Source organism: Mauremys reevesii, linkage group 1 (assembly GCF_016161935.1).
Source record: "Mauremys reevesii isolate NIE-2019 linkage group 1, ASM1616193v1, whole genome shotgun sequence".
Classification (NCBI taxonomy): domain Eukaryota; kingdom Metazoa; phylum Chordata; order Testudines; family Geoemydidae; genus Mauremys; species Mauremys reevesii.
In genome coordinates, this window is record NC_052623.1 from 125,178,367 (window position 1) to 125,204,781 (window position 26,415).

At 39.9% G+C, this 26,415-nt stretch overlaps 1 protein-coding gene across 6 annotated transcripts in view; it reads right to left on the reverse strand.

Annotated features, from left to right (window-relative positions):
- Positions 1-26,415, reverse strand: part of OCA2 (OCA2 melanosomal transmembrane protein) — a 290,480-nt gene that overhangs the window by 20,734 nt on the left and 243,331 nt on the right. Inside the window, exon 23 of one of the 6 annotated variants that reach the window (XM_039499891.1) lies at positions 14,332-14,387. The exons of the other annotated variants lie outside the window; for them this stretch is intronic. Within the exon in view, the coding sequence (XP_039355825.1) occupies positions 14,375-14,387 (13 nt within the window). The 3' untranslated portion in view covers positions 14,332-14,374. Of the gene's footprint in view, positions 1-14,331; positions 14,388-26,415 lie in introns of those variants that run through there. 6 annotated transcript variants of the gene reach the window in all.

The following is a 26,415-nucleotide window of genomic DNA, read 5'->3' on the forward strand; positions in this document are numbered from 1 at the left end:
TGGCATGGAGCTGTGCTTCCCCAGAGGGACCTCCAGGAATGACTGTGCTTCAAAAGACCCGTTTCTTCCTCCCCTTCCACACACACACACAACTCCCCAGCATGCAAGGAACTGTGACAGCTGCACCTTCCCTAGAAGATGTAGCTCATTCCTCCAAGCCTACTTGGCCAGTTTTGTAACCAGAGCTCTGCTGCCTCCCCTGCCAGCCCCCTTTAGAGTGACTTACAGCCCCAGATGGGGGCGGTGGGTTAGGAAACAATAGTCCTGTGTAGAAGCAACAGCTGTGATTATACCCTGTGTCTGCATGGAAGTCACAAGGAAGGTAGGCTCCATGTACTTGCAGACTCTGGCCCTGAATGTGAGGTGTACATTATGCTTTGAGTACTTCACGGTCAATTTCTATAACAAAGATAAGTAATAATGCAGCACTTTTTCAGCTCTGACAGTTTTTCTGTATCACCTTGCAATTCACTGTCAGTTGCAAAATTCAGTAGCTCTCTTTACTCCTCAGATTAAAATGGACAGATTTACAATGCCATCCACTGGGACAATAGATCACCGATGTTCTCAGGAAAGAGCCAACAAACTTCTTGCCTTCCCATTGGCACAAATGAACTAATCTCTCTGTCTAATGCATAAGATCTAAACTTCAGAGCAGAATTTCAGAATTAAGTGCAGACAATAGGAAATTGTTACATCATCATAACAGATCAAAAACAAACATTTTAATCTCACCCTCCTTTGGCACCTTCCACAAACAAAAGATGCATCATTGCTTTTGCATAGAAGTGAATTGTCATTTCATCAGAATTACTTTTTGTCTGAACTTGTCAAAAGTGATCAGTTATTTGGGGTGCCAAGTCTGAGGCACCATAAAGGAGCCTGATTTTGAGAAGAGGGGTACTCAGCACATTCTGAAAATCAAGCCCCTTTAAGGTGTCTCAATCTGAGCATCTTAAATCACTAGTAACTCTTAAAAATGCAAGGCTTTATGTTTTCAAGTGTCTTTTTGAGAAAGAAAATCATAAATATTACTCGAGCCTCCAGCTATAATGAGTACAGAGGGATTAAGATAAAGAGATTATTGGAATAGTCTTGTTATGCTGTAGAGCTTTACAAAGCATTACACTTTCCTTATCATTTTTCAGAATAAGGTAAAATGGCACTTTTCCATTACTCTCTTACCTGTCAAGTTACTCTTATGTACAACTGGGAAAACCAACTGTGTGGTTAGCGATTCCAAATAGGCCCTAAATTCCTCCATCACAAGATCATAGCACTATCTTATTTTTTTAAATATCAGGTTTGAGTCTGTCCATTGTTTCCAGTGCATTTACATCATTTTGCACTTTAGGTTCTTATTTCTCTGAATTTGGCCTCCTCAGCTAAGGAAAATGCAGGCAGAAAATGCAATATTTTTACTCTGATAAATGTGAACTGCAGCATTATGAAACAAGATTTTTCACTGACACTTGCACCAACATCCTTCATGCACTGAAGGGCAAGAACATGAACATTTGTCCTATTGGCTGGAATTATTTAGATTTACTAAAGATAAAAAATTGCTTTAGATAACTTCCATATTACCCAAAATGGTTTTTACTTGTGTGGGCACCACCGAATTTAGAGGCTTTACAATCTGTCCTTCAGGCTTTATTATCTTCAAATATAAATTAAAAGGAACGATGATGAACAATACTCCTTTGGGATAGAGCTCCCATCTCAGGAAGAAATAAATCATTTGCAAGCAATGTTTTCAACTGTTACATTTTACCAGTCTGTGTGAAATAAAAACTCATTTTTAAACTTCCCTCGGGCAATTTCTTTCACCTTTGTCTTCATTTGATTTTTCATAACAACTACAAAGCAAATGAGTCCCACCTCCTGAAGATACATGCCCATAAATTGCAAAACCACTTCTATTTATTAGCGACTGTTTTATGTTCTCCTAATAACCAATTCTTAGACACTGTCAGTTTAGGATTAATGTGATTATGTAAAGGCTGTAGAGCACCCTGTGTCCATCTCAAAGAAACCAGTATCCAAATGTGAACTGCTGCAAAATGCTTGAGCAGCAAGCTATTACACAAGTGTTTTATACCTGTAAAACAGGGTTTCTCAAACAGGGGTCGCGGTTTGTGTAGGGAAACCCCCTGGCAGGCCAGGCCGGTGTGTTTACCTGCTCCGTCCGCAGGTGCGGCCGATCGCGACTCCCACTGGCCCTGGTTCGCTGCTCCGGGCCAATGGGAGCTACTGGAAGCAGCACGTGCTGAGGGACATACTGGACGCCGCTTCCAGCAGCTCCCATTGGCCCGGAGCAGCGATCTGCAGCCAGTGGGAGCCGCGATTGGCCAGACCTGCGGACGGGGCAGATAAACATACTGGCCCGGCCCATCAGGGGCTTTCCCTACACAAGCCGCGACCCCTGTTTGAGAAACCCTGCTTTAAAATAAATGTAACACTGCATGAGTACAAGCATAGCTGGAAAAGTATTTGTAACTTCATCTAACAATTACCAAAACAATTGCTAAATTCATGTAATAACAAAGTTATAAATACTGGGGGGGGTTGTGGGTTTTCTTTATGTGAATAAGATTTTCTAGTTCACACAAAATAATAAAAATATGTCTACAAGTCTATATAAAGAACACTTTGGTACAAGTCATTCTCCTTTCAAATATATTTTTTTACACTAAGGAAATAACAATGAACTTGCAATTCTTCTTCTCTCTGGGATGTATAGTGCAAAGCTTGTAATTTCTTTGTTTGGCATTTTGTGCCATATTTTGGTGACTAGAAAAATCAGATTGCAAGTTTTAGATGAATATAATTTTTAAAACTTAATTACATTGAGAATGTTAAATCTCATTAAAATTAAGTTGAAAATAGATGACTGGACCTGATTCTGATGTAAATCAGTTGAGTCAATAGAGTTACAATGGCAAATGGCCCATTTTTATTCAGTTTCTTGAGTTCCTGAAGCAATAATGCCCTGATCTGGCAACAATTCATGCACATATTTTAACTTCAATGGGACTACTGTGATAGAGAGTATACACCCCCCACTGGAACTGAAGGGGTTAAGGAGCAGCTGCAGACCCAGGCAACCCCACCCAGCCCCAACTGCAGAGCATGCTTCAGCTGGAGGCAAAGCTTAAAAGGGAGCCAGGCAGCTCAAAAAGGACCTGATAGGGCAGAGAGAGAGAGAGAGAGAGAGAGATCTGTCCTGAGAGATCCTGAGGAAGAATGCTAGAGAAACCTTTTCCTGGAGAGAAAGAGCTTCCCTACTGAGCCCAGAGGGGCTGAAGGTTCAGTTATTTTACTACTTTGAGGCAAACTGTAAGACTTTGGTGAGAGTGGATGAAGGAAGTGGCCCAGGGAAACGGTGTTAAGGCATTCCTGGGTGCTGGACATTGGTGCCTCTTACTGGGTCCTGGGCTGGAGCCTAGTGGAGTAGGAGGGCCCAGGCTCCCCACCAACCTCCTCCTTACAAAGGGCATGAAAACCCTTACTTCCAGACTCTCCCTTGGGGCAGGAAGGAGAGGTTAAAGACCTTTAGAACCACACAGCTGGTATTGGACACCTATGGGCATCAACAGGGGTTGACGTTCTCCCCAATCATGAGGCCGGGCGATCCCATATCTTCCTTAAGACTCCATCACCTCAGGAAGAAAGAAGATGGATTTGGGACCTGACCGAAGGGTCAAGTCAACACCCACCAAAAGGCAGACCACTAAATGGCATGACAGTGGCCCAAGAGAAAAATCGGAGCTGGCAGGAACAGAGGCCTAACCCACCTACCACTAGGTGATGCATAACTACTCATGGTCTTAAAGTTAAGCACATGCAGGATCAGGACTTAAACAGTAGTTTTGTCTTGTCTTGGTTTAGGTCAGGCAAGGTCAGATTTTACCGTTAATGGAAAGGGGCCTTTCTGCTGGCTGGCTGGCTGGCTGACTATTCAGAACCCAGTGTGTTCTGCAGTTACAGATATGCTATAGCCCTTATCAGAGGTTTACGTGACAGGATCTAACCTTTTATTTGAAAATCCTGGTTGTGAAGAAAACTTTTAAAAATGTGAACTGAGTGTAATATCTGCCTAAACTGTGCTGTAAATGGTATGGACTGTCCCATTTATCTCAATAGGGTGTTAACTCTAAAAACTAGAGATAACAATTGCAACATTATCAACTATTTCACTTCTGACCATTTTAACAGAAACAAATGCAAGATGGCTATCCCCAACTGCCAAAGGCTCCAGCTGTGCTTTACTCAACTGCCAAACCTGCCAGGTGTGCCCTGATTATCTCTTTCGTTGCAGTTATAAATTGTCAGTATGAAAATGTCTGGCACAGTGAAATCTGTGGGGACAGCATAACATGAACTGAATTTAATATCAAACAAATAAGAGAGGGGCTTCTATAATGACCGAGTTATTCATACATTACATTTATTTAATCCAAACCCTCAATTTTTTTAAATACAAATGACACTGCCGCAGAATCCAGAGGCCTTTCTGCAGAACTGAGATCCAACTTGCCACAGAGTATACAAAGCACTGATTTCACAATAAGAAGGAATGGGCAGATGTCTTCCCCTCCCCTTTCTATACACTAACTTTATGCCTTTTTCAAACTTCAGAAGGATTTCTGAACAAAGTAAAGGCTTTCTCAACTTAACCATGAATTGCTAACAATACATTTCCAGGAATACATACACACACTCTATCCAATCTAATGATAAGCTGTAGGAATGCAGCTTTATTATTTAATAGTTGTATTATAGTAGTACCTAGATGCTCTAATAAGGATTGGGGATCAGGGCACTGTACATATACACAATACTTTTTGCTACGTCTTGTTACCTTGGGTGGCTGTCTCCAAGTCTCATCCATCTTCCATTTAAATTGTCTCCCAATTTTTTTCTAATTTTGATATTGTTCAAATGAGAAAGTCCTTAGGCAACTTCACTGACTACCTAATCAGACTAAGTACACTGTACTTAATTCAAGTCTTGGCAGCTAAATTAAACCAATAGCAGAGGTCTCAAAGAAAGTACTGATTTGTTGGATAGTTTACTGCGCCTCCCTCTCCCCATCTCTGTTCATCCCATTACAGAGTCCATCTCATGCCTAGTCTGCCTTTCTGGTTCACCGACACTATGTGCACAGCACAGCTGGTGATTCAGGGACAGAGATGGTAGGAAAACTTTTAATTAAAGTACATTTTGATGAAGAAAATTAAAAATTTTGAAATGTTTGTTGAAAAGGGAAGTAGTTGACTGATTTGAGCAGTTCCAAGAGTTAATCTTGGCATAACTCAAGTAAGGTATGGTAAGTAAGGGAGATAACAGTTCTGCTTAATTTTGTAAAGTGCCAATATCTCAGATGTTACCAAAATGTGTATGGAAAGTGGTGGAGAGAGAATGGAATTTGTGGGGACTATGGAAATGGTAAGGAAATGTGAGGAAAACTGAGCAAAAATAAAACATTTTAAATGTTTTCTTCTGCAATGGTTAGCATAAATTTCACTTAAAAATCACAAATAAATTTCAAATGCTCTCTGAAGAGTTATTGTACTAATTGGGAGACTAAACTCAATCATTAAAGTTTGAATTAAGAGGATTTGTGATTTCAGTTGAAGCCTCAAGATAAGCTTAACTATGGAATTGCTATTGACACCTCCATAACTTATACCTGAGGCTTTGGTAAGTAATGCACATGAGATGTGTCATTTACCAAAAGATTTTTAAGCAATTTCATGACTTAGGGCAGGTCCATACTCACCGTGCGGGTCGAATCGGTGAGTTTGACTTCTCCGAGTTCGAACTATCGCATCTAATCAAGACACGATAGTTCGAACTCCCCGCGCGCTCCAGCCGACTCCGGAACTCCACCACCATGAACGGCGGTGGCGGAGTCGACCTTGGAGCCGCGGAGTTCGACCCCGCTGCATCTGGACGGGTAAGTAAGTCGAACTAGGGTACTTCGAGTTCAGCTACGCTATTCGCGTAGCTGAACTTGCGTACCCTAGTTCGACCCCCGCCCTTAGTGTAGACCAGGCCTTAGAAATTCTCTTTAAATATCACTGAAGTGAGGAATTATGCATCATTATTGCTCAAGGTAATAATACCTTTGCATTCAATTTATATTCCAAATAGTTACATATTCTGAATGCTCTGTCCAGAGTGGTGACAAAAATAAAACTTAGTATTTTATCAGTATACTATATGAAGAATCAATGTATTCTGACTACTAAATACACTGCAAATGTGTGATATATTTATTGTATTTCTATGCATAAACCTGTGTTAGTCTATACCAAATGTACTTTGCCTTGGATAGTTTACTTCCAAGCTAATGTATAACAACTTTGCACAAGTGTAGTTGAAGGACACGGTATTTCATATTTCAAATTCTGCTATACACTGAAATATGAACTGCTGATAGCATTCAGAATATTTAGAAGCACATCCTCACTTAATTATTCTGCATAGTATTCAAAATTCAGAGTAACCTAAATAAACAGCTAAAGTGTGTGGAACACTTACTCTGAGTAGCAGAATGACAGAATATTAAACTCTATGAAAACATACTAAGTGGATGCAAACTTAGCAGATGGCTTTCTGAACTGCAGTGTATCAGATTTAAAAGCATTTATCTTAGGTATGCATATATATGTGAGAAAAACATATAGGCCAAAGAGCTCTCCAGTGGAGATGAGAAAGGTCTACATTATTTCCAACCTGTTTCTCCTTGTGACAAGCACAAAATTATACACTATTCACAGCACCTGCTGGGGGCCAAAGTCTGCCCTCAGATGCAGAGCACATGGCTCCTTTTGACTTCCAGTAGGAGCCATGTACATACATCCAAAAGCAGGATTTGGTCTCTTGTGACCTGAATTGTAAACAATTAAGACCCAGTTCAGATCTAAATTCAGGGCCATACTTGACCATTAACCTGTTTTTCCCCCTTGAATAATAAGAATTTAAAACTGACTTTTTAAAACATTTAATTTGTGCTCCTTGCACTCCACTGAAACCACTCTCACTAAAATCTCTAAGGACCTCTTCCTAGCCAAAGGTCAGAACCAGCACTTCATCCTCATCCTCCTTGACCTGTCAGCCATGTTTGGTACCATCAATCATGCTCCTCTTCTTGAAATCTTTGCTCTCACCTTGGCTTTCATGACATGGTTCTCCTCCTACTCTCTAGTCACTCCTTCAGCATATCCTTTGGAGGATTCTCTTCATCTGCCTCCAACTTTTGGTGACATTTTCACAGGGCTCTGTCCTTGGTCCCTTTTCTTCTCCCCCTACCCACTTTATCTCTGGGTGATCCCATCTGCAAACACAAATTCAACTACCATCTCGGTGCTGATGACTCTCTCTACTCCAGGCCTGTCTCCTCTGTCCAAACTAAAATCTGGTCTGTCTCTCTGACATCTCCTTGAAGATATCTAGCCATCAGCTCAAGCTCAACATGGCTAAAACAGAGCTCTTAATCTTTCCACCTAGCTCGTCCCACACACCGCCTTCCTCAATCACTGTGGACAACACCACCATCCTGCCTGTCACTCAGGCCCACAACCTGGATGTCATCCTTGATTCAAACCTCTATTAAGGTTCTCACATTCAGACTAGGTCTAAATGTTGTAGATTCTTTCTACATATCACTAAAATACAGCCTTCCTATCCATTCATAGAACTAAAATTCTTATCCAAATTCTCATCATATCACATCTCAGTTTCTGCCATATCTTGCTCTCTGGCATTGACAAATGCAATCTTGCCCCACTGATAGCCATTCAGAATGCTGCCGCAAAGACATTTTCCTAGCCCATCATTTTGACTATATCACCTCTTTCTTGGAATTCCTCCAGTGGCTCCCTCTTCTCTATTGCATCAAGCAAAAACTGCTTCTCTTCACTTTCAAGGCCCTTTTCAACCTAACCCTTACCTAATATCTCTCATTCATTACTGAAATGTTGACTCCTACCTCCAGTCAGCCCATGATACTAGCCACCATTGCTCAGTTGTTAAATTTTCAAACAAGCACCATTGTTCTTTCTCCCATGCTGCCCCTCATGCTTGGGAGAAGCTCCTTGTAAACATCTGCAAACTCACTCATTATTCTCCTTCAAATCCCTCCTCAAAACTCCTTTGACATGATGCCTATAAAAACTCGACAATGGTAAGGCCTTTTGTGTGCTGAGATAGCAGCCTACCATGCCTACTAAAAATGTCTCATTGTTTCCTTGTACTTCCCTGTCTCTCCATATCCAGCTCTGTGTTCCCTCTGACTGATGAATACCCCCCCCCCCCCCCCCCTGCTTGAACCAAAAGACATCAAGAGAAAAGAGAGACAGAGAGAGCAGAGAGAATGGGTGGGACAAGAAGAAGAGAACCCCCTGACAAGAGTGACAAGATTTAGAAACTCTCTCTAGCTCCATCTGCATCAAAATGGGACAGGGAGGCACCTCCATAAGCCATCCTGGGGATCTTGGCTCCAGTTGTTAATGAACCTACACCTGCACACACCCAGACCCTAGGTACCTTGTCTCAGTTATTGTCTAAATAAAACCCTTGAGTCATGGATCCAAACTCTGGATCAGTTCCACTGGGATTTCATCTTCTCCTAGCTGATCTACCTCAGGCTTTCTACATATGACTTTTGTAAACTTTAATAATGTAATAGTCCAGACAGGACAGTAAGGAGTGGAGGAGAGGAGCCCAGCATCGGAGCTCAGCCAAGAATGCAAATGCTTTTCAGAGACTGCAGGAACTAGCTCTTTCTTTATTTTGATTTTTAACTGCATCACCACGTGCTGATTGACCCAGGCCACTCAGTGTGTGTGTGTGTGTGTGTGTGTGTGTGTGTGTGTGTGTGTGTGTGTGTGTGTGTGTGTGTGTGTGTGTGTGTGTGTGTGTGTGTGTGTGTGTGTGTGTGTTCCTTCGTCTGAGGCTGGAGGAACCCAGCCCTGGGGAACCCAGGTCCTGCAGGATAGCTCCATTGGAAGGGGACTTGCAGAAGGGAGAAGTATGCAATCTAATACAATCAACGTACGATGTGCTCCTCAGGGCAAGAAAAGAAACAGCTATCTAAAAGTCTCAATAAACTGAAAGGTTATGGAGAGAAGATCTCTAAAGTATTTAGTAATATGCAAAGAATCAAGCCAGATCATCATTGTTGACCGTTCTTTTTGCTTTTAACTGGAAATCAGATCAATTTAGTTACAAAAATAACATTCTAGCCTAAGGGATCAACAGGTAACTTCCGTGGACAGAGCAATTGAATTTCTGTTTCAATGAATTACAATGAATTAATATCCAAAGATCATCTTCAATAATGCATGTTTCCGTGGACTATATTACAATTTAAAAAACAGTGTAAAGACGAGGATATATAAGACAGCAACAAATGCAAATTAAAGTAAAAACGCTGACAGACTACAGATAGTGGTAAATTAACCAATACATTTTGGGTGGCTGCCCAAAGAGCCACTTGCTGCTTTGTAAGCAGCCCTGGTAATTTCCTACCAGCAAGGTACTGCTTCCTCTGGCAAAAGACAATTTATTTTATTAGAGTTGTCATAGCACCTCCTGGGTTATGTCACATTACCGAAGCAACAGAGAGTCACTGGATGTAATCCTACAGCGTATAAAGTGACAGAACACAACCTGAATGCCTGCATTAAGAAAAAGTGTTTCTTTCCACAGGAAAAGGTGAATCAAATGCTCCTAAGTACCAGGACTTTGGAACTATCATTGAACCTTGGCACAGCTGCATTTTTTCCAGCTCAATTTTATCACTATCAGGCCTTCATTTATTTATTCTTGTAAACTGCCTAAACCTTTCAGAGCGATACATGCTGGTTGGGATTTTCAGAAAGACTCAGAACTAGCCTAATTCTGTTGCCACTAAAATCACTAGGAAAACTTCTGTTGACATCAGTGGGAGCAGAGTTGAGCCAATGCTGAGTGCTTTTGAAAATCCAGCCTGTTTTGTTTTGTTTTTAAAGTAGGCAGAATCAGTCTTAGTAAAAATAAAATCATTTCATTAAATTGAGCTAATAACAGTAAATTAGTTTCCACCCGTCTATCTTTCTGCAGATACATTTTCACTTCAAGTTGGAGGTGTAATATCTAGCTTGGGTAGACAAACATCGCTAGCTTTGATTGAGCGAATGCAGCAAAAACATAAGTGTAGCCACAGTGGCACAAGCACCTACCTGCCCCGAATGTGATCCCACATAGGTACTTACTCAGGCAGCTAGTCTGTCCTGCTGTTTGCACCTCCAAACAAAATATTGTAAAAACATAAAGCTGCATATTGGCTTTTCCACTGGAGTAGTACTGGGTAGTATAAATCAGGGTAGGAGCCTGTGGAGCTGTAGTGATTGTGTAGACATAGCCTGAGGTATTATGCCTACGTTGAGCTGACGAAGGCAGAATGGCTTAAAGGAGTGCTAAGAGAGCATGCTCAGAAGCAGCACTTACTGCTGTCATGAATAAAGTACAGCGTACATTCTATCATGTCTAGGGCCTCTGAAAACTGGGAATATTGCTATTTTCAGGATTTGTTCCATTGCCTTTACAATGTTTTGTTCCAGTTTTTGTAGAGTTACTACACAATAAGCCCCGGGTTGGTCACCAGAAGGATTTGTCTGCCAGTTGAGCAAGTGAAATTGCTCGCAGTTTTGGCTGAGTGTGTATGCACCTAAAAAGCACTTGGCCTGTCACATCTTGACACTTTATCCTGTTTCTCAAAAAGTCTGCATTGGGCCAATGCATAAAGTCAAATCTGCATAAATCCTGACAGGCATTGATTGGCAAAGTAAGGGATGCAAGAAGGAACAATCTTTTCCCTTCCAGCCCATGACCCAGCTGCCAAAACTCTCCTATGCACAGCTGTTGCATCTTTTCCTCTTTCCTTGACAACAAGAACACAAAGAAACCACATAGGCACAGCTGGGTTTACTAACTACACACAAATATGCAAGGCCTTTCTATATACATAGTGCTGTTTTGACTGATTTCTGGCAAATGTGAAAACAGAGCTGGTCAAGGACTGGAATTTCTGTTCTGCAGGAAATTCTGAAACTACAGAAAAAAAATAGTTCCAAATCAGAACAAAAAGCTGAAATTTTTAAATTTCCCTCAAAATAAAAACTGAAAAAACATTCATTTAGAAGAGAGGCGTCAAATGTATGGCCTGTGGGCTGGATCCAGCCCATAGAACAGTTCCATTCAGCCTTTGGACATCCCATGAATCTTCGAACTTGTCTATATGACCCCGGAGTCTGCATTACAACTCTCCCATGTAGACCCTGCTAGTATGCACTGACGTAGTCCTGTTACAAACCATAACAATCAATGCAAGCTAAGGAACAATTAGCGTGTACCATCAAGCTTTACTCGGGGCAGTTAGCGTGCAACACACTGGTGCACACTACAAATCACACTGCTGTCATCCAGACTCCAGCACCACAATCCAGCAAACCTCGCACACAGGTGTAGGACCACTTGATCACGTTTAAGAGGCTTTGGCGAGACTTACATCTGACAGAAGCTGGTATGTGTCCAAGTGAAGGGAAATGGCGTTTGCTTAGGAGCACTAAGAGATACCAGGTATCGGGGAGCAGCAGGAGCAGTCACTAAAATCTAAATCAATGTAAGTAATTACCCACGTGGTTTATCTTTATCCATTTCTATTTTAATAACTTTTGATTAAGGTGACCCACACCAAGTGGCAGGGTCAGGCCCACCATATTAAGGAGTTTGATACCCCTGAAGATAGTATTGAAATATTTTGTTTTAAGTGTGGTTTCAACTTATTTTGACTTATATTATATTGTATTTAATATGTTAATATTTATATACACAGTATTAAATACACCACATATAAGTATAATATTAAATTAATACTTTAATGTAATATAAAAGTCCAAACAAAATGACTCAAAATCACACTATTGAAACAATTTACAGCAAAATATGACACCAGATTGACACAGTCCCACAAAACATTTCACTTGAATTAAATACGGTGCATTTTTCAACTGTTCCAAAGAAAATTTTTCAACCAGCTTTACATAAACCAGTGTGAGCACCATTAGAGGGCTTCAAGTGTTCAAACAGATAATACCCTATTCCTGTAAATAACATCATCTTGTGGACCGCCCCCACAAGTGCCCCCTTACATCATTATTGCTTCCAGCATTGGCGGCAAAGAAAAAATATAATGTAAGAAAATACTAAAAAAATTCTAGCAGCAAAATAGATAGTTATACAGACATCTCATCCTAGTTCTCGGCTAATAGTAAAAAACAAACAATGTGTGCACCAAAGCACTGGTGAATAAGACCAAGATTAGGAAACTGCTTATAGGAAGTTGTAGGAGTATATCTAATAAGGAAACCACAGCATAGCAAGATCTGCCAGCAGCAGCAGATTTAGAAAGAACCCCCTGTCCCGCCCTCAAAAGTCAAACCAGATTGATTAATCAGTTAGCAATAACAACCCCTGTCCTGCCGTGAAGTCCATGCGGTTCCCTGTGAGTGTAGTCTTCTGTCTGTGTGGTGCTCATTATATGTTCAAGGCCAATGTGTGTAGCAAATATTTGCAGACTGAGAACTAGGGATTGAACTCAAACCAGTCATAGGATAAATAAATAGCAAACCAGTGCATAATCAAATAATCCGCTCTGACAGCAGCATCCGCAGATAAGCTGTCCTTTTCCACTAGTGTGCAGTTCGTTACTATTTTTGTTGTTATGGATTGTGTTCCTAATGACTTCCAGGGCACCTAGAGCCTGGGATAGGTGCCTTGTAATACATTAAATCAAAATAAATAGAAAATACTTTTTCAGAGAATAAAGGAATTTTGTGTGACAGATCACATGTGTAATATGTAAAGTGATGGAAAAACAGGGCCATCCTCAGCCTATAATGATCTTTCTTTATGAAGTAACAGAATACATGCATGGTTTGGCTATCAAAACATATGATATTTGCAATGTTGTTGTAGCCCGTTTGGTCCCAGGATATTAAAGAGACAAGGTGGGTGGGTAATATCTTTTACTGAATCAAACTTCTGTTGGTGACAGACATACATTTTCGAGTCGCACAGATCTCTTCTTTGGGTACACATGATATGCCATTTCAGAGACACAGACAAACCTGGTATATTCACTGGCACTCTGGCAAGTAAATCAAGAGAATCAGCTGTGCATTAAAGCTACTCTCTATCCTTGTGCATGCCCCCACTCACTAACAAACACATAACTAAATTAAAGTCAATGAGAAGTCTCCCTGCCCTCACTTGCCATGAGCCTCTCTCTCAATTCCTTCAACTCCCTCCTTCAAGCTTTCCTTTTCAAGCCCTCTCTCTCTCTCTCTCTTTCCTTTCTCTTATGAACTGTTGTCCTACACCCTGCATTTGTCTTGCCGTGTTTAGCCTGTAAGCTCTCTGGAGCAGGGAACTTCTCTCTCTTTCTCTCTCAGTGCATAAAGTGCTGTATAAAGCTAAAGTGATAAATATTTGTTATACATTTTTATATTTAAAAGCAGAAGCCCACAAAAAAGCAATGCATGTTCTGGTAAGACACCATTACTGGCTGGTTTTCAGCACAGAGCATGTTACGGACACTAAGGGTATGTCTTCACTGCCAAAAAAGGTGGGGGTTTTACAGTGAGAACTTCTATCTCACTGTACTATCCTAGTGAAGCCAAGGTTCTATAGTTTTTACCATGATTTAGTTAGGCGCGTTCACACCTAGGTACATGCAAGAAAAACTGCCTGGCCCTTATCTCCACTAGGCGTTTACAGCAAGTCAACTATCTTGTAATTAAAAAAACCAACAACATTTAGGCGGGGGAGATTTAGCCTAAGTCAAAAAAGTGTGTTCTATGTTATCCTCCCTCTGATTGTCTTCAACTAGCTTTTTGCCTGCTACTGCCCAGAGATCTTGCTCCCAAATCTGTCCCTTATACAAGTTGTCACTATGAACATACCTATTTAGGTATGGATAGGGGACATCTAAGACAAAGTAAAGCTATTTGAAAATTCCATAAATCTTTCTTGAATTGCCATTTTAGTAGCCAGCCTGTGCTGGTAGACATACATAAGTGTCTTGAAGATAAATATCTACCTTCCATGTGGCCTTAGTCTCTGTAAAATCCTCAAGCTATGGGGATCACATGAGAGTCTGAAATGATACAAGCTATCTCAACTGGAGTATTTTATTTAGCATGTGCACAGCTACCCTCAAAACTCTTTCCCGCTCCACAGTGCTACCAGCAGCATTATGGCATATTGTTGTGGTCCAAGCCTTTCTTTGATGCCATGTCAATCAATCATCATCTGTATTTACTTATGTCTTCTCACTTGTGGAAAAACAATCATAGAATATATGGGTTGGAAGGGACCTCAGGAGGTCATCTAGTCTAACAATCCATAGGGTCTGATAGGCTTCAATTCCAAAAGATATGTATATAGCTTGGTTTCCTTTGGATTCCATGAGCTTTCAAGAGACCCAAGTGAGCCACCAAATTCAAATCTGAAACTTATGTTTCTATAACCAGGGAGAGAATTGGAGGAGAGAATGGAAGCTCTTTGAGGACACTGTTGGGGACAGACCACCATAGTAGTCTCTTGTACTTCTAGAAATTGTAAGGGTCTATTTAATCTAATACAGTCAAACTGAACTGCTGCCATGCTAAGCTCATCTCTCCTACTGGATACTTGGGCTTTTCCTATGCTTCACAGGTGTTGTATACTTTAACTCTATTTCCTAATTTTCAGGGGGCTAAATTTGTTTTATCTTATTATTTCCTGGAATTTTTTGAGGTTTAAATATAGGTTCACTCAACATTCTGGAAGAGGACGAGGCATTACAGACAACCTTCACTGGACCTCTAACCCTACTGTAGATCTCAATGAGGCATAGCAGTTTTCAAGACAATCTGAGTAACCATGTGCACTTTATCAAACTTAGAAAAAATCAGGTGTTAAACAGTAAGCTAGTCACAACCTTAACTCTAGTGGTTCTACTGCTCCATTACAATATAATTTTCTGCAGTAAGGAACTCGGATTGTGAAAAGTACATAGGAAAATAATAGACAAAAATCTTACTCATAAAAACAGCAATTCATTGTATTTCACAAAACTACTGCAAAAATACATTAATAATATGCTACCAAATTATTCCCTTTTTTTCCTGTAGACAAAGCAGCTGTATAATATATGCAGTAGTCTTCCAATTCATTTGGATAAAATATATTAAGAAACAGATGCCAAGTTAGTGCAGCAAAGTAAAGTTGATCTACAGATATATTAATCACTCCATTAGAGCCTCTAGAATACCCTTTTTTTCAAAGCTGGCCAAGTAAATAAGATGAATTGTTGCTGTCACAAGTTATAGAAATAACACTTAGTTCCATTCTGGACTACCGGTTTCATAACAAATAGGATCACCTGACACCTTGATATCAAAACATTCATTTCCTACGCCAATATTATCATGAAAATTTCCAGTTGGAGTACACTTTAAGGTGCCATTCTTAAAAAGCTGGACTAACTGGCTAGACAAACTCTGGAAATCATCAGTAATAAAATGCAAAATTGCTTCACCACATGATGTTCACCAGTAAACATCAGTGTTAGCACACACAAAAATAGGAGAGAGGCAAACTATTAAATGAGGATAAGAATGAAGAGTTCTTCTTATTGGTTGATGATTTCATTGTTCTGTTGGAACATAGCTCCGCATAAAATTAAAATGCTATTTTAACCCTTTAACACTGGCAGTGCAAAAACATATTTTCTAATATTACTAATATACTCTATATTATTAAAACATAAAATATTTTTAAAATTCAATTAATTCATCACTGATTAGGCTATCTGGTCCCAATCCAGCAAAGTGTGTATTGACTTCATTGGGACTCTTCTCATGCTTAAAATTAAGTATGTGTATAAGCAATTGAAGCAACTGAACTTTTGTTTACTTTTTTCTGGCCTCTCTCTCTCTCAGTTTGGAAAATGAAAACCAATGAATTCAGCATCTCTTTTGTTTAAGACAGTTTCATATACAAGAGTGAAATTGTGAAAGACACAATGGGGAGTCAGGCCTAAAACTTCCACTGACTTTGACTTTCAACGTGGGTTGGGTGCCTACTTCCTCCCTCTTGTGTCTTTGAAAATCCACTGTAGGTCTTAGTGCTGCATTGTTTGGGTTTCAGATTTTCCAGGGGGCTGTTTATTTGCATAAAGGCTTTTGTTTTAAGTGGATGTTAAAATTATGTGGAAATACTTCTACTGGTTGTAGGTTTTATAAACCTTAGCATCTGGGAGGTCCAGGGAGGTGTCCCAATTTAAGTCCACAGCAGTATGTGTCTCTTGAAGTATTTGCAACAAGCCCAAGAAATGGGAAAGGAAAAGGGAAAGGGGAAAAATAGAGTTCACAGCAGGAGAGCCATGAGCAATAACTAAACTGCATTTAATTTATTATTCTTGCACTAAGAAGGTTCTTGACAGTTCTAATGTGAAATGACCATGTGATTAATCACACTAAAGACTCTACCACAAGAATACTCAGCTGGATGAATGTAAAGACATAATTTATTCTCCTCTGAACAAATGTCATGCTTCTGTGTGTCATGGAGCTTGTGACAAGTATTGGCATGTTCACAGTACTAATATTAACAAGAATACTCTCAATATGAAAGTTTCTAATGATCTTCAACAGTAACTGATTGCTGCCAACAAAAATCTTTCAACTACTTTTAACAAAACACGCAATTCTACATAGATTCATTAATATTTAAGGACAAGATTTGCCTATTGGGTGCCTAAAATTAGGCTCCTAAACTGAGCTGGGTGAAATATTTTGGACAAATTTTTTGGTGGTGCTTAGACACTATTCACAAAATATCTGGAGGAGGTTGTACCCATTTCCTTTTATGCCAGTGGTTAGGGCATTCACTCAGGATGTAGGACATGCAGATTCAGCTCCCTCCTCTATCTGCTGTGGAGCAGATATTTGAACTACTTTGCAGGAGAGTGCCATAACCACTGGGCTAGAGGATATTCTAAAGTAGGTCTCTCTCAATCTCTCCAACTGAAGCTGTTCCACTGTGTAGAAATAGTCAAAGCAGGGACTTAAACTTGCAGCTCCCATCTTCCTGGTAAATGCCCTACCCACCAGACTATAGAATCATTCTCACACTCTTTCTCCGGCCCAATGAGTATTCAAGTATTTTATATATGTTCAGATCCCTTTTCTACATCAGGCTAAGGGGAGAACTGAAGCTGGGTCTCCCATGCACAAGTGAGAGTCCTATCCATTGGGCTGAAAGTTACAAGGCAAGAACCACCATCACCTCCTCCTTGGATGAACAAAACCTATTGTTTGATTCCCCCAATAAAAAAAAACACAAAACATTTTTGAGGATTGTTTTGATTTGCTAAATTTTTTCAGAATTTTCAGATTTGGTTTGACCTGAACCAAATTTATTTTATTTTATTTTATTTTATTTTTGGAACTGCCAAGGTCTACTCCTAAGTCCATATTTGAGTGCTTAAACACATGACCTAATTTTCATAAGTACAGTCAGTGGCCCAACATTTTTGAAAATTAGGACTCTTAGCTTAAATGTGGACTTAAGAGCCAAACTAGGCACTCCTTTTTTAAAGTCTATGCTTAAAGCTTTAGGACTATTATGGGAATGAGGGAAGAAAATTTTATAAGGGGAGGAATTGTCTATGAAAGCTATAAATATAACTTAAGGACACCCAAATTTGCATTCATTGTGCACCCAAAATTCCCATTGACATCAATATAATTTTGGGTTGCATAAGGTATGCATGATCAAGGTCAGAGGGATGTACTTTAATTAAGAATGTAAGAATGGCTATACTGGGTCAGACCAATGGTCCGTCTAGCCCAGTATCCTGTCTTCCAACAGTGGTCAATGCCAGGTGCATCAGAGGGAATGAACAGAACAGGTAATCATCAAGTGATCCATCCCCTGTCGCCCATTCCCAGCTTCTGGCAAACAGAGGCTAGAGACACTTTAGAGCATGGTTTTGCATCCCTACCCATCCTGGCTAATAGCCATTGATGGACCTATCCTCGTTGAAATTCTGGGTAGCTTGAGTAGAATTAATTCTTATTTAGCTTGATATTTACAACAATTACTTTTTTTAAAGTATTGTATTGGAAGTCAAAAAAATAATGTGCAGAAAAGAAGAAAAGAGAAAGTATTTTAGTATCTCCAGCTGGACAAGAGATTTGATGTGGAAACATGCTGAGTGATAAAATATATCCAGATGTGCAACCAGTGAAGGTCAGTAGCTCCTGTTAGAGAATGCTGTCAATAATTTCCAATGGGAAATGCAGAAGCAAATCAGATTCTCTCTCTTCATCCTCTAAATACCACTGGACACATTTTCAAAAGTGCAATTTTTTCCACATGCAAATAGCATTCCCCTAGTCAGCCATCTAACTACCCAATTTGTTTGCTCAAATTCATTTTTCTGAGGTGTTCAAAGTTAGGTATTCAAAAAATTACTCATACAAATCTAGAGGTCAGGTCAAAGTCACTAAAATTTTGGTTCCAGGATACAGTTAATACTAACTTAACTAAAAAACATTGGTTCCTTAGACTAAGTTCTAGAGCTGGTCAGAATTTTTTCATCAAAACATTTTTTTAAAAAACAAATGCTGTTGTCATCAAAATAAAAGCCTTTTGAAAAAAAATCCTGTCAAGAAAAAACAGTTAAGAACATAAGAAAGGCCATACCGGGTCAGACCAAAGGTCCATCTAGCCCAGTATCTTTCTACCGACAGTGGCCAATGCCAGGTGCCCCTGAGGGAGTGAACCTAACAGGCAATGATCAAGTGATCTCTCTCCTGCCATCCATTTCCATCCTCTGACGAACAGAGGCTAGGGACACCATTCTTACCCATCCTGGCTAATAGCCATTTATGGACTTAGCCACCATGAATTTATCCAGTCCCCTTTTAAACATTGTTATAGTCCTAGCCTTCACAACCTCCTCAGGTAAGGAGTTCCACAAGTTGACTGTGCACTGCGTGAAGAAGAACTTCCTTTTATTTGTTTTAAACCTGCTGCCTATTAATTTCATTTGGTGACCCCTAGTTCTTGTATTATGGGAATAAGTAAATAACTTTTCCTTATCCACTTTCTCAACATCACTCATGATTTTATATACCTCTATCATGTCCCCCCTTAGTCTTCTCTTTTTCAAACTGAAGAGTCCTAGCCTCTTTAATCTTTCCTCATATGGGACCCTCTCTAAACCCCTAATCATTTTAGTTGCTCTTTTCTGAACCTTTTCTAGTGCTAGAATATCTTTTTTGAGGTGAGGAGACCACATCTGTACACAGTATTCGAGATGTGGGCGTACCATGGATTTATATAAGGGCAATAATATATTCTCAGTCTTATTCTCTATCCCCTTTTTAATGATTCCTAACATCCTGTTTGCTTTTTTGACCGCCTCTGCACACTGCGTGGACATCTTCAGAGAACTATCCACGATAACTCCAAGATCTTTTTCCTGACTCGTTGTAGCTAAATTAGCAACCATCATGTTGTATGTATAGTTGGGGTTATTTTTTCCAACGTGCATTACTTTACATTTATCCACATTAAATTTCATTTGCCATTTTGTTGCCCAATCACTTAGTTTTGTGAGATCTTTTTGAAGTTCTTCACAATCTGCTTTGGTCTTAACTATCTTGAGCAGTTTAGTATCATCTGCATAGTTATTTTGAAATTAAACAATCACGTAAGAACATTTTCATTTCAGTGAATTTTGAAATTTCATTTTGGAATGAAAATTTGTTTCGGAATGTCAATTTCATTTAGGAATTTTGAAATTTCAAATTTTATTTTGTTTTGTGGATTTTTCATTGTTACTGTATTTTTATTATTTTTACATTATTTCATGACATGTCAGTAGTAGCACTAGTGCATAACTTGACATAATATGACAATAGTTGAAATTGTATTTTATTTTAGAAATCATTAAGGGCAGCTGCTATTTCATAATGATTGAAATATCTTATCTTCTTGTCTACACCAAAGTGTCTCCTGTTTGAATGTCAACTGTCATTTCATTACAACATAAAGAAGACACTGATGTCAGCTACAATGTGTTACATTATGACAGTGCATAATATGCACTACTACTGACAAGTCATGAAATAATATAAAAATAATACAAATATGAAAATGGAGGGGGAGAGGAAACAAAAAATAAAATTACATCCAAAACAATTTAAAAAAAACCTGCATCATGGGAAATTTCTAAAATATTTGTTTTGTTCCAATTTTCAACATGGAAATTCCAAGTTTTGACTAGCTCTACTAAATACATCCTGCAAGAAGGGAAGACTTAGCAGTAGAATGAGGGGCAATAGGAAAGAGCTTGTAAAATCTACAGGAACCAGATCTTGGTGAACATGTTGCCACAGCAGTCCCCCAGTTCTCCATGGATGTTTCCAAGGGAAATTTTCCTTTCAGAAGGCCCAAGTATTCTCTAAGAAGGATAGTTTAGAAGCGGCAGCCCCAGGATGCAGGGAGCTAGTTGAGTTCATCCACCACAAAGGCAGGACTTTTAGGGCTCATGGCTCTACTACACCTTTCTCAACAGACCAGAGACAGCTCCTTTACATGCTCACTTGTGTTTGGTCTTTCATTAGACTATGAACCTTCAGGGCAGGGACCTATATGTTTAAACAGTGCCTACACAACGGGAACCCAATCTTAACTGGGTATTATGATAATATAAATAATACATAAAATAAAAGAACAGCAATTATGTCACTTTTTCCTGACAATTGAGTTAACAAAATTATAATTGACAAAAAGAACAGAAGTACTTGTGGCACCTTAGAGACTAACTCCTGTTCTTTTTGCAGATACAGACTAACACAGCTGCTACTCTGAAAAAAAAATTACTGACAGTTGCTATAATGTACTGGACTACACATATGTGAATTGGGCTACACAAAGATAATGTGATTGTTGTCCCATCAATCTTGCAGTCCACGGGCCAGATCCTGATCGTATTGACTTTACAAGACTCCTTATATGTACTGTATAGTAGAAATTGTCTCCCAATCAGCTACAGATAACATAGTCCAGACATATGAGGCACACTGGTGGCATAGAGGGTCTTGTCTCTAAGCAGTCAATTTCAATTTCCTTAAACCAGGGGTCAGATTGTGGTGGGGATAAGTTAGTTGTATTTTTCAAAGCTCTAGCCACAAAATAAGTTCCCCCCACTTATCACCCAAATGAGACACTGCTCACAGATTGTGCAGATGTTCACAACACAATTGTGCAGCTCTTTGAGCTGCACTAGGCTCCTGGAACCTGGTTCCCTTGATGCAGCTTGCTCAACATGCACATAGGCTCCGCTAGGCTCTCTGGGCTTGGCTTCCTGTTGATTGTGAAAAATAAGTGGTGGCATCTCCCACCCACTTGTGGCACCAAAATCAGACCTCCCTCACAGTAATTCACACAGATCTGTGACCCCTCCATCTTCTCTCTTACATGAGGAATGGAACAATTAACAATGCTGACATTAAAATTAGCATCACTGGCCATCTGAGTTAACCCCTCACTGAGATGATGAATGTTGTTACAGGTTCTCTGCAGGCTCATACGTACAAGCATACATACAATTTTTAGGTTTTCTATCTATTGCAACCATAACAGATAGAGACTGACTTTTTTATTTTTAAATGATAGTTGAGATTCTGGAGCACAGGGCCATGGCTTCAGAAAAGTGATAGTACAGAGTGCAGCTGTGTACCAGCTGTTTCTGAGTCCTGCCTTAAATATTGTATTACATTGTCTATTTTGTGGATTGTCACAAAGGCTTTATGGAAGGTATAAGTTTTCAAGGAGAGATACAAATGAAGAAAGGGAAGGGTATTTTAAGGGAATGGAGTGACACAGAAATAGATGTGAAGACGAGAAAAGGAGAAGACTATACAGGGGCAGAGAGGAGAGAAGATTTAGAGGAACAGTTGTGGGGGGAAGAGTAGGAGGAAAATACAGCAGAGATGAATGACTTTAAACTGAGTTGATAGGGTTCTTCATATATTTATTATAAGTTTATACGTTAACATTTTTTCATCTGGTTTATTGCTTATTTATCACTGTTCTATTTTAATCTGATAAACCTTTTAACCAAGTCAATGGCCACATGATGGGAAGCTTATATTCACTATTAGGTTAAGATTCAAAATCAATAATTATTTGAAGATACTATTGGTGCAAAAAGTTTAGTCTAGATCATAAACTGTATTTAAATAACACATTCAATCTCTTTTGTTTCTACACTATCCAAACATAAAAACAACCCAATCCATTTAATCCTACTTATTTAATACAATCTGCATTTGTCAATTATCTGAACATTTCATTAAACTGGTTTCACATCCAAATTATCTTAAAATAGATGTGGGTTTGATTTACTTGCCTCTCAATCAAAATGTTAATTTAAAAATTCAGAAGCATTCATTTTAATTAACTATGACATAATTATTTACAATAAATTACTCTAAGTTACTGTCTGTCTCTCTCTTTCTCACACACACACAAACAGTATTCCATTAAAAAAATTCAGTCCAGCAGTGGTCAGTACTAGATGTTTCAGGGAAAGGTGCAAGAAACTACTGCAGGCGGTAATGTTAAATCTACCCACAGGAAAAGTTTCTAATGTCCATTAAATAGAGGTTGTCTTATGCCCTGAAGCTCTATTGTATATATCCCTTCCAAAACTTTTTGATAACTACTTCTCAAATAAAAGCATATAATGCAATTTTTCACAACTTTTGCTACTGTGGATTTGCTGCTCTCTGTATGCCAGACAAAACAGAATCTGTAAATATTGTTTATACATACAAGATTCATTAGGACTAATTAACATTTACACTAAGGTCCCTTACATCTAGGTGTATGTCTACACTGAAATACAAAGTCAGCTGACTCAGGCTCACGGGGCTATAAAACTGCACCGTAGATGCTCAGGCTCAAGCTCAGGCTCGGAGACTCTGAAACAGAGGGAGCTTAAGACATCAATTAAAGTGCCACCATTAAAAAGAAGTTATGAACATGATGTGAAGAGATATACAATCAATCTGTCAAAACCGTTACTCCTGAAAAAATTGCAAAAAGAAAGCCGCCTTTATCAAACAAGCACAATTTTGTGGGTGGCAGATATTTAAGTTTTAAAGTTAAAGTTAAAGTTAAAAAAAAGAAACATAGCTCTATCCTGTGTGTGTGTGTGTGTGTGTCTCTCTTTGGCAGACAGGAGTGGAATGCTACTAATAATAATAAATGTAAGCAATAGGACGTGACAGGCTGTGTATCATACTGGAATACTGCTACACTTCTGGTGTGTTGGACATGAGGTCAAAGGCAGTGGCGATATCCCATCCCAACACACACAGAGCCTGAAATGTCTGTATTGTGATTATACTATGTTTTTAAAATATAATGGCTACTCCCATCCACGTATTGTTCATGGACATAGAACCTAGGACTAGGGTTGCCAACTTTCTAATCACACAAAACTGAACACCCTTGCCCCACCCCTTCTTCAAGGCCTCACCCCTCACTCACTCCATCCCCCCTCCCTCCATTGCTCGTTCTCCCGCACCCCCATTCATTTTCACTGGGCTTGAGGAGGAGGTTGGGGTGTGGAAGGGGGTGAAGGCTCCAGCTGGGGATGTGGGCTCTGGGATGGGACCAGGAATGAGGGGGTTGGGGTATGGGAGGGGGTTTGGGGTGCCGACTCCGGCTGGGCGGAACTTATTCCAGGTGGCTCCCAGAAGTGGCTGGCATGTCCGACTCTTAGGCGGAGGGGCCAGGGGGGTCTGTGAGTCTCCCCCCCCCCATCTCCCATTGGCTGCAGTTCCCGGCCATTGGGAGCTGCGGAGACGGTGCTCAGGGCAGGGTCAGAACACAGAGCCCCAGTGGCCACCCCTGCAGCTAGGAACAGGACATGACAGTCGCTTCTGGGAGACGCAGGGAGCTTGCCTTAGCCCTGCTCCACCACTGACCGGACTTTTAGTGGTGCTAACTGGAGCTGCCACGGTCCCTTTTCGACAAGACGTTCCGGTCGGAAACCAGACACCTGGCAACCCTACCTAGGACCTTCACTGTTAGAAACCAGATCCATGGGCCCACAGAAGTTAATGAAAAGACTCTCACAACTTCAGTGAACTTTGGTTCAGGCCCCCAAAGCACAGGCCTGTACAACTTGAGCAAAGGAAGGTTCTACTATTAGGAGGTTCTCTAAGCAGGCTTTTATCCTGTGTATAGACCAGCCACTAAAAGAGGACATCACACTCTTAGCCAACAGGCTACATTTTTAAAAAAATGAATAAAACCTATCATTATGTCACTAAAGGAGATTTATAATTAAAATAACCGAAAAAAAACTGAAAACAAAAACAAAATATAAACCCTACTCCTTTAAGCAGCCTGAATTTAACTTTTCCCCCCAAGTTTCCTTGCTTCTCTGGAAGATAATGGCCTTATCTATATCCTCCACCTCCCTGCAGTGTCATCTGCACTCATTCTGCTCTTCCTTCCCTCTCCTTCATCACCACCAGATGATAAGTTTCCCTTGTAGATGAAAGTGGGCTTTTTAAAAAAGAACTTGCCTTTAATATTTAAAAAGCTGAATCAAAAGTTGCATAGTACTTCTCATTAAAAATAGACTCTTAATAGGAGAATCCAGATTATCCAAGAGTGAAGTGCCCCTTGGAGGCATTTGAAATGGTGGGCAGCTTCTAATCACAATTCTGGGAAATGATGCAAACATGGTTTCCCTGGATAGCACAGATAACGCTTTAGCAGAGAGCAAGATCATTTAGAAAATAGCTTGGCAGCACTGAAACTCCGGTGTGGCCCCATTCTGTCTGTTACACACAAAGTTAAATTGCAACATGGCAGAGTAACTTCTAACTCATCTTTTTAAAATGGCAAATAACACTTAGCTCTAGGCCTCTCAGCTGTGAAGAGCAGCAGGGATAGCCACAGGAGGAGTGGATGTGGTGGAAATGCTTACTGTCTTCTTGGAAAGCAAGTTGGGGAGGAAGAGAACTTCCTTGCTCTTATAAAAACTATTAACTAGAGATGACTGAGGCATCTGCACAAAGTAGAAACAAAGAAGCTTCCAGCCAATTCTGTACTTTACACATATTACAGAACTCAGGATCTTTAGCAAAATAAATTACAGCCAATTTTTTTTCCTTCTTTGTGTGCGCTGGTCCCTCTGTTCAGATTGGAAGTTGTACATGGGTATCATAGGGCAGAGTCTGGGCTGATTGAATAAAAGCAAGAAAGTGCAGCCAGGGTATTCTAGAATTAACCTGAATACCCGAGCAAAATGTACCCTTACACTGTATATTTCCTATCTTTTATAACTCTATTTGGTTTCATATTGTGTGTTTCATGATGTTTTAACATTCTATATTTAAGGTGTGGCACTGGCATAGCCATCTGGCGTATGGTTAGGCACATCTTTTGTTTGCTTGGTTGTTTAGAATTTGTACATATCTAAAATAATAAGCAATTGCCCCTGCTTATCATCAATTTTCTATTTTCCCTGTTTGTGTAATACCTGGCTTTGCTGGCCATAGCATGGCACATTGGCTAGCTGGACACATCCTTGAAAAACACAGACCGTTTCCTCTAGGATGTGCTGGGTTGGTTGAGGTACTAACCGGTTCCCATTCCCAGCACTGGGGAGAGATTCAGCCACACTGTTCAGTTCAGGGGAGAAAGGGCAGTTGGGATTCTGTAAGTTCTCTTCCCCAGACCCACAGCTGTGCAACACCAGGCACAAGTTTTCCCCTAAATGTTTCTCCAACTCTAGCTCAGCAATGAAAAGACAGTAAGAGTGTTGACAATCAGTGAGTTGTATAATTCAAGGGCTGTGGAAGATTCCAACCAATGCTTATGTGATAACAGTAAGTCTTTCATTCAGTGTTAGGCAATGAAACAAAAATGCTGGACCACAATGACAGCACAGAAACACACACACACTCTTGATACCTGCTCATACCACTGAACCATTAACATTACGGATTCTGGAAACTCACTTACCCTGGCATTGATGGATTATCTGGAAAAATAATGTACTGATCTCTTTTAGCTGTAAAAAATAGCATCTCTGATTTAACAGACTAGGTTTTTTTCTTTTTTTAATTTCTCAACTACAAGCATGACAAGCACATCAGCATAATGATAAACATGACCTTTACTTCTTGCTTTTCAGCATTTAACAAAAGCATATTTACTTCAACTCTAAAGCAGACAGCACCACAGAGACTAGGATAACACCTGCCTTCATGCAGC